Source organism: Capra hircus, chromosome 13 (genome assembly GCF_001704415.2).
Source record: "Capra hircus breed San Clemente chromosome 13, ASM170441v1, whole genome shotgun sequence".
NCBI lineage: Eukaryota > Metazoa > Chordata > Mammalia > Artiodactyla > Bovidae > Capra > Capra hircus.
In genome coordinates this window covers 7,129,429-7,143,053 of record NC_030820.1, presented here as the reverse complement: position 1 = coordinate 7,143,053, position 13,625 = coordinate 7,129,429, and the positions used below count along the sequence as shown (strand labels likewise).

Genomic DNA, 13,625 nt, shown 5'->3' with positions numbered 1-13,625 from the left:
CCATCTTAGGTGCATTTTAAGGGTATAGTTCAGTGGTATTAAGAACATTCATACTGTTGTGCAGCCATCATGACCATCCATTTCCAGAAGCATTTATGAAACTACATCTCTATATCCATTAAACAACTCTTCATTGGCCATCCCCCAACCCCTGAAAACCACCATTCTACTTTCTGTCTCTCTGATTTTGGCTCCTGTAAATATCTCATATAAATGGAATCCTAAAGTATTTATCTTTCTGTCACTGGCTTATTTCGGTTAGCAGAATGTCCTCAAGGTTCATCCGTGCCGTGGTATAAGTCTGAATTTCCTTCCTTCTTAAGGCTGAATAATACCCCATGGCGTGTGTGTGTGTGTGTGTGCATACACTTTGCTTATCCAGTTCGTCCACTGATGGACTGGATGCCGTCCAGCCGTCTCGTCCTCTGTCACCCCTTCTTCCTCCTGCCGTCAATCTTTCCCAGCATGAGAATCTTGTCCAATGCATCAGCTCTTCACGTCAGGTGGTCAGAATATTGGAACTTCAGCATCAGTCCTTCCAATGAATATTTAGGGTTGATTTCCTTTAGGATTGACTGATTTGATCTCCTTGCAATCCAAGGGACTCTCGACGGTCTTCTCCACCACAATTCACCAAGACCTAAGCATCGTCAGCTTAGATTGTCATAAAGTATATTTCACTGTAGGTTACTGTTACTCCTTCTTTCTGTGGAGGCATAGAGAGATTTAAAAATATTTTTAAAGTAATTTATTTGGATGCATAATTTTCAGCCAGAAGCACAGACTTCTCAGCATGAGGGAACATTTTGGTCCATGGCCAGGATCACATGTATGACAATGTCTAAGAAGCCTTCTTCTGTTTAGTGACCTGTTCTGAAGGTTTCAAAAAACAAAAAAAAGGGCAAGGGAAAGCTTTTGCGTATTTGCTGTTGAATACTACAGGTTTCTAGGCATACGTGTTGTTAGTGTTCCAAAATTCTGATATCTTTTTGGACACAAAGAATGCTTGACCTGTCTTAAATCAGTAGATTTCTGTCAATAGAGAATCCCTAAGAATTGCAACAATGCTCGCTTATAAAAGCAGCCATGGATATAAATCGAAGTCCTAAATTTTCTAAATTGTAATGTTACTTTCATTCTCTGTTAACTCTTATTCTATAATTTTTTCAGTGTTGCAGTAGAGGACATTGCCAGTGAAATAAGATCCGGGGTAATTGCAAATATTAGAAACGTTGAAAGAGTAAATCTTAAATGATACTCTGCTTCAGAGATTCCCACCCAGCATACCACCTGTGAGTTTCTGATTTGCCCAAGGATTGATCCCTTTCTCCTTGAGGCCAGCCAGAGACTCCAGGTGTGTTTCCTCCTCTGGTTGTCTCTCCTGTTTACTCCATTGTGCCGTACAGCATTATTTTATGTATCTATCATCATAGGAAAAAGGTTGGCAATACCCTGCTTTACTAATAGTTATTTGGGAAGTCTTTTTAGCAGTAGTCTGGTCCGAATTACAGTTTACTTATATAAACTTATCCCAGTAAAGGTAGAAGAAAATTCTTAAGAGTGCAGCAGCAAGAAAAATCTAGCTAGTTAAATGCTAGTGAGGCCAAAGTGCTTTTCATTTCTTTTCATTTTTCTTAAAGACGGGGTTTTTTGGTTTAATTGATTTAGAAATGCTATTTTGGTTGTACTGCAGCCTGAAAATGCCATTATGTTAGTAGCTTCTCTAGTCTCTCCCAGGGAGGAAAACAGACAGCTGAGTTTCAGGCCATTAGTTTATAGGTGGAATTTTTTAAAAAGTGTATGGATAGGGACCTTCTTATAATGAAGTTTAGGATAACGTCAGTAGTTTACTGTGATCGTGGAAGGAGCACAGAGGGCTTACATCAGAAGATCTGAGTTTAAGGACCTATAATTTTGATGGGAATTAAATGACAAAGGTTAGTGAAAGCCAGTTTATTAGCACATAGTTGTCAAAGAGTGAACATTCACACACACACACCCTTTTTTTTTACACTTTATTATGGGGAAGAAGAACATAGACACAAAAGGTAAACACAGTGTATGTATACAGTTTAAAGGAAAAAAAGTAAATGAATACCTGTGTATCTAGCTTAAGAAAGAACATCACCAATGTCTGCAGTCCCTGTTACACCCTCCTCCTTCTCCCAGAAGAAAATGTGAAACTACATTCCATGTTAACCATTCCCCTTTTCTATATGATAGCTTTACCACTCATGCATGTATCCTAAAGTCTTTATTTAGTTTTATTAATTTTGAAGTTTATGAAAGCATCCTCTGTGTATTCTTCTGTTGTTTCTTTTTGCTGTTAACATTTTATTTTTGAGAGTTACCAATAATCCATATGTGAGGACATGGTCCATTAATTTTCACTGCTGCATAGAATTCCTTTATGGATATATCACATCTGTTCTGTTGCTGGCTATTGTGGTATTTTGCTCTTATAAGCAGTGTCTTTATGAATATTCTTGGACTTGTCACCAAGGTATATATAGAACTTCTTGGATATGTGTCAGATTTCTTGGTTGTATAGCATACTCACAATTACCTTAACAAGGTCATGCTAGATTGCTTTCATAGGTGCTTGTAGCATTTTACTCTAACTGGTAGTGTGAGTTTGCACAGCTCTGTATCCTCACTGTTAAATGGTAATTGTCGGGTGATTTTTTTTCAGTTGAGTATATAAGTAATGGTGTTTCATTATGGTTTTAATTTGTGTGTTAGGCTCAAAAATTAGTTGAGCTCTTGCTGTGTGTGCCAAACTCTTCTCTAATAGCACTGAACAAAACAGACAAAGATCGAGGCCTTTGTGGAGTCCTCCATTTTAGTGTGTGCATTGAGGGAGAGCGGGGAGGAACGGAATTAGTAAACTGATAAATGGGTAAAATAATCAGATGATGGTTAAGGGCTGTGGAAGCAAAAGGATAAGACCTGGATAGGGCATAGAAAGTTCAGGGGTGGGAGTGGGTAGCAATGTGAACAGGACAGTCAGGGAAGGCTTCATTGAGAAAATGACATTTGTACAAAGAGCTAGTGGGAAGTATGTTGTACCTTATGTGTTATCCTGGGAAAGGACATTTCAGGCAGAGGAAGCAATAAATGCAAAAACCCTGAGGGGAACGCATTTCTGATTTGTTCAGGAATAATGAGGCAGAATGAGCCAGGGAGTGGATAGTAGTAGAAGGTGAGGGCAGAGAGGTGGCCAGATCACAAAGGGCCTCTGATGATCTTTAGCTTGTACTAGAAAGACAATGGGAAATGGAGATGATGTGGCCTGACATGTTTTTAAAGGATTGCTCAGCCATTTGCCTAATTACTAATGAAAAAAACATTTTTTTCTTGCTTTCTTACCTGTGAAATACCTATTCATATCTTTTGATACCATTTTTAGTGTAGTGTTCTTGGTGCTTTAGTGATTCTTAGGAGTTCTTCCTGTATTTGGCGTTCTCGTATATTTTGGGCTCATCTTTTATCAGTGGCATATTTTGCACATAACTTTTTCTAGTTGGTGATTTTCCTTTTTATTTCCTCTATAAAGTTCTTTGCAGAACAAAAGTGGTATAGGCAAATGTACTAAATGTGTTCTTTTATTCTTATGAATCTCTAGTTCATGTGAGTTCATTAATTACAGTCTTTGGATTAGGACAGTCTTATCATTGATCCAGCATGACTCTCTTTTATTTATTTTTAGTAAATAATGAGTGAAAACACTACGAAAACTAGAATTGTGCAACAACTTAAACCCATCCATTTGCTCTCTCCTGCTTCTCATTGCCTAAGAATAACCATCGTCCAGATTTCAGCATTCACTCCTTTGCTCTCTGTTGTGTATGTTTTCGTCTCATTTATTAAATATTTCTAAAAAGTATGGGTACATATAAAGAATGAAGTACTGATGCGTGCTATAAAGTGAATGAACCTTGAAAGTATTATGCTAAGTGAAAGAAGCCAGTCACAAAATGGCACAGATTTTATATTAAATATCCAGCACAAACCATAGAGATAAGTGGTTGAGGGGTGGGCAGTGTTGAAGTGTCTTGAACGCCTCAACCTGAAGGGAGGGACTTGAACACTTCAACCTGATGGAACCTGAAGAAAGAAAGGTTCCTTTTTGAGAAGAATTAAATGTTCTAAAATTGGTTGTGGTGATGGTTGCATATAACTTTGAATGGACTAAAAACCATTGAATTAGATTCTTTAAATGACTGAACTCTGTGGTAAAGCTCTTAGGTGTATTAACATTGGTGTGAAGAGTGGATTTGTATCATTTGGGACTGATTTTTGGCTTTTAAGTGCTTGATTTATCAAGAGTTTTTTTTTTATGATATAAGGTAGGAATTCAATTTCAACTTCTTCAGCATAGCAGATCCTTTTAATTTTTTTTATAGAATAAATCTCTCCTTACCCCCAGAACTCAGACACACCACCTCTGTCAGGTACCAGAGTTTCAAACCTGTAAGGATCTATTGATTGGGTCCCTGATTTATTGGTCAGTAAGTTACTCTACCTAACCCTGGGCCACTAACACTTTCTAAAACTGGATAGAGAGCTTTACTGATTCATACACCCACCCTTGCCCTAGGCTGACTGCTCTGTGAAGAAACCAGATGCCCCCACCACCATAAGCAGCAAGTGCTTGAAAGTGCTGCCTTGTGCAGACCCTTCAGGAGAGAGCCAGGTTTCAGTTAGAGCAAGAAGATGCGGAAAGCGTTCAGAGATACAGTGGTTGGGTTTTTGCTGATGATGTACCATGAATTCCGGAGAACTCGGTGATAGAGAACTGAAGGGAGAGGCAGATGTGACAGACGAGTGGGTGTGTGGATAACTTCTGAGAATTAGACTGTGGTGAGGCTGTGAGTGATGAGAATTAGGGAGGGAAGAGTATCTGCTGTTGCCATGGATGCACCAGCCTTGTTGTTCTATTGCTCAGTCTTGTCTGACTGTTTGCAACCCCTTGGACTGCAGCAGGCCAGGCTTCCCTGTCCTTCACCATCTCCTGGAGTCTGCTCAAACTCATGTCCATCAAGTCAGTGATGCCATCCAAACATCTCATCCTCTGTTGTCCCCTTCTCCTGCCTTCAATCTTTCCCATCATCAGGGCTTTTTCCAATGAGTCGGCTCTTTGCATCAGGTGGTGAAGCTTCAGCATCAGGCCTTCCAGTGAATATTCAGGGTTGATTTCCTTTAGGATTGACTGGTTTGATGTCCTTGCAGTCTAAGGGACTCTCAAGAGTCTTCTCCAACACCACAGTTTGAAGGCATCAATTCTTCAGTGCTTAGCCTTTTTTATTGTCCAGCTCTCACATCCATACATGATTACTGGAAAAATCATAGCTTTGACTATATGCCAACCTCTTAATCCTTTTCTAGGGAGGGGCATATTTACCTTACATTCAAGGCTTCGCCTTGACTCCTCTTGATGTGAGGAGGCCTTTACAAGTGAGGCCAGTGTAACTAAAGAATATACTGTTTTAATCCCAGAGCCCAGGGGCCCACTTCTGAACCCTGTCATGGAAAGAGTTGACCTTATTCCACAATGCTGTCTTTGTCCCTGGCTTTTAAAATACTTTCATATTCTAGAGTTTCACTATGGTATATATCTAGGTCATTTTTTGCTTGGTAGCTTTAATCTTGCTTAGAATGAATTGGATAACCAGAATTCTGAAGATCAATAACTCCCCATTCATTTAAACATTCCAAAAACTTCTTAGCCCTTTTCTCTTAAAATATTACCTATCCGTCATCTTTATTTTCTCCTTCTGAGAATCCCACTTGATTTGTGTGGTGCGTTCTCATTCTGAATCGAACTCATGGCTTCCATACCTTTGAGTCTGCTGTGCAGCTTGCTAGGTAATTTCTTCAGTTCTTTCTTTCAGTTCATTAATTTTTTCTTTACCTCGGTCTGCTGTTTATCTTGGTTGACTTTATAATTTTAGTTGTTTTTCATTTCTGGAAGTTTTTTCCTTCCTCTAATCTGTCTTATACCTTTAATAATCTTACCTTTTAATTTCTTTTGTTTCTCTAAAATGTGCTGACATTTTATTTTTTATAATTCCAAAATCTTTAGTCTTTGTAGGTCTGACTTATTTTGTCTCAGTTTACTCTGGTTCGTATTGAATTTTGATTATGATCTCATTGTTCTTGGATCTTTCTTTACCTATGGGAATTCTCAGAGGCCTGAGTCAAAAAAACATGCTTCTTTTAGAGAGTATTTGCCAGGTACCTAAGGGCACTCCCAATCCTGGACCAATTGAAACCAAATTTTTGGATTAGGGTTTTGGAGCCACACAAATAGTGTGAATCCTAGCCACAAACCCATGGATCTGTGGGCCTGTGGTTATAAATTCTCTGAGGGAGAAAATATGTTTCTACTTCTTTTGTTCTGCCTGTGGCCAAAGCCAAGAAAGGCGTGTATTCCTTCTAAACCGTTGGAGGAGGAGCATCATCTCCTAAAGGACCCTGGCCTCATGGTGGTGGTCTCTGCTGAGACCTGCAATCAGTTTGAGTTCCAAACTCAGTCCCCTGCCTCCTTGGCTAGCAGCCCATTAAAACCCAAGATCCATGCTGAACCAGAGCAGATTAGTGTATGTCCCCAAGGAAAATCCCTACTTCTAAGCTAGTTAAACATTTCTCTTTGAGCTTTCTTATTTTGACTAGATTCCAAAAAATTCCCTTAGCTTCCTTATGTCTTAGCCATTCATTTAAGTTTTCATTTATTTTCTACCTTGTCTGTAAACATTATGTATAAAAAGTGACAATAGAAAAGTAGTTCTTCAGTCTTCTTTGCCACAAATTAAAGAACAGAATGGCTTCATCAGACTTGGCCAGAGTTTTACTCTGTGAGTATTAAGGACAGCTTGCTATTATGTACATTATGATCACAAGCTACTTGAAAGGCAAAGACAGCATACACATAAAGTACAGACAAATACAGGAAACAATAGCTTCCTAATGAAGCCCAAATGTCTTGTATTTGAAGTCAGCTTTGTAAGAACATTTGATTCTAAGAAGCAGGGACAGCTCAGTTCACAGTGAAATGAATATACTTGCAAATGGAAGACATCCTTCTTATGGGAGAGTAGAAGGGGTTTCAGAAGAGGGTAGAGGATGATAAACTCAAATTCAAGGCAAATGTAAACCAGTTGCTACCCACTGAAATGGCTTCTGGACAGTGAACAACAATGAAAAGCCTTAACATCTATTCATTTAGTGCATATTTTGAAATGTCTTCTTTGAATACCTCATTGACTGTTTTTAGGAGAAACAGAAAAATCGAGTGTTACGTGAGAAGCCTTCCCAGTCGAAGTAGCTTACCTCTACTACTCTCTTCTCTTCGTTATGACTGTCTGTGTTGTTTCCATGTAGTAGATGTAACGGTATTCTGACAGTGTTAAGTTCATACAGAGAGCTTTTGTTGGCTCTGTCTGGCTGATTGTTAAATTCTGTTATTTACTATTGTTCCCAGAGCTAGTTGTTATTTTACTTTCTAATTTCATGAATTACTGCTCCCTGTCTGTATGGTTGGGAACAAATTTGACTTATGTATCCCTTCAGTTGCGCTTGCATTCATTCACCAGAGCATGTGCTGTGTTGTAGGCCCTCCACTAGCATAGGGTTACCTTTGTTGGGGTTAAAAAAAAAGCAAGCTGCAGCCTCTGCCATCATGGAGCTTGCAACCTAGTAAGGGAGATAGCCATTAATAATAGTTCACACAAATAAACATAAAGTTGCAACTGTGTTAAATAGAGCAGAATAAAAGAATATATACTGTAAGAGTTTAGGAAAAAAAAGTTACAGAAGTTCAGATTATGAACCAAATTGTGAACAATGTTCTAAACAACTAAAAGAAATCTTGAACCAAGTTGAAAACACTTCAAATCTTCATCTTTCTCATTATAAAGATTTGTAGTTTTGCATATACGATATACTTAAAGGATAAGTAAATCTCTCTCTCCCCCCACCATTGGAGAAAACTGACCAGTTTGAAGGGGTATTTTTGATGTCAGTGTTCCTCAGGGCATTGTTGGTTATTTTCCTCTGAAAACCCTTACACCCAGAGTGAATTCCTTGTTGGAAGTTCAGTTGGTGATGGTAGTTAGTTACATTTTAGAAGGTACTTTTGGAATTGAATATTACCATGGCCTCATTTAAACATACAACATACATAAATAAAGATTGAACCATAAGTGTTCATAAATATTTTCAGTGGATCCTGAGTTCTCACATACATTTTTTTAAAGTGCCAGTTTCAGCCTATATCAGAAATCTTAAAATATTTTATTTTTATAAATAAAACCAACTATAGTACTTAGTTGAGTTGTTATAAGTTATTATTCATGTCCTGCCCTTTGAAGACTTTTCATAATTGAGCTAGGTCAAAAGAAATGTATATTCTTATTTTAGTGGCTTTTGAAAGTATTTTTGTGTGTATGCAAACTGCCAAAATAATTCTGAATAAATTACACTTGAATTATTATCGTTAAAATTGAGTCATCTGTGTTCATGGTTGGTTTTAAAGAGTTTCTGACCTCTTATTTGTAGGATTATTAATGTTATTTTTAACTAATTCAACAGCCCTTGACTATATGCTTAAAATTTTTAAAAAACAAACTTGCACAAAACTAGACATTTATAATGAAGTTGTTTTTCAGTCATAGTGGCTGCTCTCAAATGAGGCTAAAACTGTTTGAAGAATGTTCTTGTGCTTATGCCAAGAAGCTTCTGGGATGGGCATATTTTTAAGAATTTAGAATATAAACAGCTGTGATCTGTGGCAAAGAGATTTAAATGACCTCATGATGACAGCAAGAACAAAGCATTTTTAAGTTATCGTGGTGGTGTATTAATTCATTGCAATGTGTTTGTCATTCTACTATTTTGGTGTATTAAGTGAGAGCCAAGCAAAAAATTTCAGACTGGATTTAACCGAAGATGCTATTTCTTTATTGTTATAAACAAACTAAATACCAGAAAAATATTTCCCAAGAATGATATTTCATGAATTATTCTAGAGCTTTAGTTCCTTTTCATGAACAACTTGGGGATGAAGGCCATTTATTTAGATCCTAAAGTTTTGATTCATTTTCTGTTGGAAAGACTATGTTCCAAACATGAAAGATCAAACACTTGGCTTACAATAAGAATTCTTTCTTCAAGACAGATCAATTAAGTGCTTATTAAGTACTTACTATGTGTCTGGCGCTGTGCTAAATATTATGGAATACAAAAGAAGGTGACTTTAGCTGCCTTTGTTCTGGTTGAAAGAAAAGGCATACTCAGTTGAAATTGCTAAAGTAGGAAAGACATTGTTATAATCAAGTACCAAATAAAATAATACGTAGTTTATGTGAGACAAATATTGAAATACAGCCCTTCTTTTCAGAAGTGACTTCTAATCATTGTCAAGAACAGTGGTTCTCAACTCAGAACCACTGAGTTGAGATTTTTCTCCCCAAGAGGACACTGGCAATTCTGGAGAAATTTTTGATTTTCGTGACTGGAGCTACTGGCAACTAGTGTGATAGACCAGATACATTGATTAACATCCTACAATGCACAGGATAGTCCTTCACAACAGAATTATCTGGTCCAAAATGACAGTCATACTGAAATAAGAAACCTTCGTGTAGCGCCTACAAATGTCAGGACCAGTAAGTCTTGAAGTTGGGAGACAGACTCCCGCCTTCCTCGAGACCTCTGTTGTCCCGTAATGCTGTTTGCCTGAGGCCCTTTGGGTCCTTCCACAGAAATGAGCGTTGAAGATCTATAAACTTTTGAATATTGTAGACAAGTTTTTCTAGTACAGTGTTTCAGAGAGAGATTCCATAGTTCTTATCAAATTATAAGGATATCCATGCACGTCCCCCCAAAAATGTCAGGACCCAGTCGTCACGTTGGAGTAGTTCTTAGAGATTGAGACCCATTAAACCAGTGGTCTGGTCATGTGAAAGAAACACCTTTCTTAACATCATGCCTAGATAGGAATAAAGTTTATGTTTCGAGGATTAAAATTAACCATAGAAGACATTTTGGTGGGGTGGGGGACTCTAAATGTATTGCTTAATTTAGTATTTTGGAATAGTAAAATCTGGCTTCATGTTTGAGGAAACTGTAGTAGAATACCTTAAAGATTATTATTTAAACATATAACAGTGCTATGCATTTAGAATTTGACTGGACTGTGTGCTGACCCACAGGCATAATATATAAATTATTTTATTTCCTATTTGAAACCAACTTGTTTTGTCAGGATTTGTTGCTTTCTCCCAAGTGAGTACCAGTGTTTACATTTCCTAAGGTGCTTTGTATCTGTTGCTTCACCCAGAGATCTGGACATGTTTTCTACAGTTCACATTTCTCCTGAAAACTGCTTAGTAAAGTGAACTATGTTTTTCTTACAAGAAACATTTTTGAATTGAGAGTTGTTTCTAATTTGGCATCCCATAAATCAGAGTATTCTCATAAATCAGACATGTAGCAGTAGTGTGTCGTAAAAACTAATCTAAGTAACCTTGAGTATCAGTTCAGTTCAGTCGCTCATTCGTGTCTGACTCTTTGCGACCCCATGAATCGCAGCACGCCAGGCTTCCCTGTCCATCACCAACTCCCGGAGTTCACTCAGACTCACGTCCATCGAGTCGGTGATGCCATCCAGCCATCTCATCCGCTGTCGTCTCCTTTTCTTCCTGCCCCTAATCCCTCCCAGCATCAGTCTTTTCCAGTGAGTCAACTCTTCACATGAGGTGGCCAAAGTACTGGAGTTTCAGCTTTAAGCATCATTCCTTCCAAAGAACACCCAGGACTGATCTCCTTTAGAATGAACTGGTTGGATCTCCTTGCAGTCCAAGGGACTCTCAAGAGTCTTCAACACCACAGTTCAAAAGCATCAATTCTTTGGCACTCAGCTTTCTTCACAGTCCAACTCTCACATCCATACATGACTACTGGAAAAACCATAGCCTTGACTAGACGGACCTTTGTTGGCAAAGTAATGTCTCTGCTTTTTAATATGCTATCTAGGTTGGCCATAACTTTCCTTCCAAGGAGTATGCATATACCTTAATGCTTTTCTAAGTTATAGAAATTTAGAGATTAAGTCTTGGTTTATAAGCCAAAGAGGGGATCTTTGAAATCATCTGTTCCAGCTGTTTCATGCTATTCTTTGGGGCTTAGGACCCAAAGTATGGCTTTCAGTTCTTTTGTGCATTTGGACTTTTACCAGATATTTTCTTTAAGAGGAAAAACAGTGTATGTGGGAGGAGGAAGTTGTATGCTTCTGATCCAGCCTAGCTGCACTTTGCAGATAAGGAACCTGAGACCCAAAGCTTTAGATTTTACTCATGGACTATACATTTCTTTATTCTCGATCAAACGAGCATTTTAGATGGATCTGGTAATAGTACAGAGGATAATTAGGAGTTAAAAGTCTAGCTGTATATAGCTTCCTTATTCTGTGTTCTTAGGCAGGTTGCTGAATATCCTCAGTCTCAGTATACTCATCAGGGAAGAAGGGAATTATATCCTTAGAATGGTTTTCACTTTCTTAGAATTTAGAATGTATCTGGGAAGATGATCTGGATTGACCTTGTCTCTCGAATCATTCCATTAATTTTGTAATGGATTTTGTGTTCTCCAAATATTAAAGACCCCTCTTTCCAAACTGAAGATGATCTTCCAAAAATACTCCAAAATAAACATTTGTTTTATCAAAGGTCACACAGTCATCATATTTCCTTTACTGTGGCAGTAGTAAGGTTTTCATGAACTGATAGATTGGCCTTGGGGCTTTTTCTTTCTTCTCATCCCTCTCTAGCTATTGCATTAGCCACTGAGAAACATTTCAGGAACCGCAGAATATAAGGAGCAAGGACCCTATACAAGCAAATAACATCACTGAAAGAACTTAAACCATACAAAGTGGAATCTGAACTTGATGGCCCTTTTGATCTTAAAGATGTGTACTCACTGAATGAGTGCTTGATAAGAAATTACAAGAATTCTTTCCTCCTGGGGTATTTCCACAGAGATTGCCTTAGTAATCAATTTTTGTTACTCACCTATAGTTTCCAGGGAATATAAGCTTTTACTTGGGCAACAGAAGCAAGTAGAAATAACTGTGTTAAAGACAGTTGCCTTTAGAGTCTCAAGTGGTTAAATTACATACCAAGAAATACAGTTTGAGCCTAAGTAAAGGAGTTTTCTTTAGTAGCTTGACCATATATTTAGCTGCTGGGTTGGTTTGTTTATCTATTTTGGTTTGGTTAGATTTATAGTTGTTTGTTTTTAGTAAATAGCTCTGATGTAAGTTGATACTACATTACCCTGTGACATTGGAGTATTGCATTTTTTCTTGTTTCTCTAGTAAATATATTAAAATAATCCTTTTTGGTTAATTACATCGTTAAGTGAGTGAAGATATAACATTTTAAACTAAACTATTTGTATTTTCCCTTATAGGCCTTAAAGAAAGTGCAGAAGAGATGGTCAAAAACAAATTGGAAGGAAAGGATAAACTGACCCCTTGGGAACAATTTTTAGAGAAGAAGAAAGAGAAAAAAAGACTGAAAAAGAAACAGAAGGTATCAATAATTGTGATTGAATAATTATTGAGCAGCCACTAAGTATCAGAAGGTACCAGTGCTTGGCACCCATTGTCTCATAACATAACCACTCACTGGGGTTGGTTAAGTGTTCTCTGCAAGGCTACACAGTGATGCATGAAACCTGTAAAAGCCCAGAGCCACTGTAAATGCTGTGCTCTAATATTTTGCATTTATGTGCTACCTCAATAAAATGCATAGTTTAGTAGATTTCTAGATGTAAGACAGTTTGATTCTGTTCTGTGTCTGTGAGAGAGATACAGACATTTTTACTTGAGCATATATAGAGACAGTCAGTTTCAGAATGAATGAAATTTTTTCTGTATATTTCTCAAGATGCTTTTTTCACTATTTCTATAATTTTTCAATATTTGTATATAGATCTTTTAACATATTGTCATTAGATCCCTTTTTTGAAGATATTTTGTCTGTGCTAATATGTTGTCTGTGTTAAATCTGATTTGACTCACATGGTTCAGAAATAATATCTTTCCAGAGTTAGAGTCCTTAGTAATAACAGACACATTTAGGGTTCCTGCCGATAAAAATATTCTGTCTTGTCAATGAAATGCAGCATCCTAGCAGTTCGTTCATTATCTTAACATTATATCACTACTCAGAGAATTTTACAACCTGAGGAATCTTAAATGATTACTTTTAGTCCAACCCTGATGTTTTATATTGATAGTTGTAGAAAATGAAGTGATTCATCTAAGAATATGCACCTCATTAATTGCCAGGCTGATGCCAGACTCCAGATCTCGTGCTCCAGTGCTCTTTCTATGCACTGTATTGTTTCTCTGCTCTACAAGAACTGCAGTATTGAAAGAGGGCTTCAGAACTGAATGATGCAGCGGAGTGATTTTTGTACTCCTTTTATACTCCGTGTCTCTGGAAATGGATAGAAAAATGAGGAAATGAGGTCAGAGCCCTGCCTGTATTGATATTCTGCCTCTCTCAGGCAGTAAAATATCTTTAAAATGGAATAATTCCACAAGTTATTAAGCC

At 37.5% G+C, this 13,625-nt stretch overlaps 1 protein-coding gene across 3 annotated transcripts in view; it reads left to right on the top strand.

The window, feature by feature from the left end:
• The window catches only part of ESF1 (ESF1 nucleolar pre-rRNA processing protein homolog), a 62,722-nt gene that overhangs the window by 27,808 nt on the left and 21,289 nt on the right, over nucleotides 1-13,625 (top strand). For all 3 annotated transcript variants that reach the window (XM_005687820.3, XM_005687822.3, XM_005687821.3), the window contains exon 10: nucleotides 12,475-12,596. In XM_005687820.3, the coding sequence (XP_005687877.2) occupies nucleotides 12,475-12,596 (122 nt within the window). The remainder of the gene's footprint in view (nucleotides 1-12,474; nucleotides 12,597-13,625) is intronic.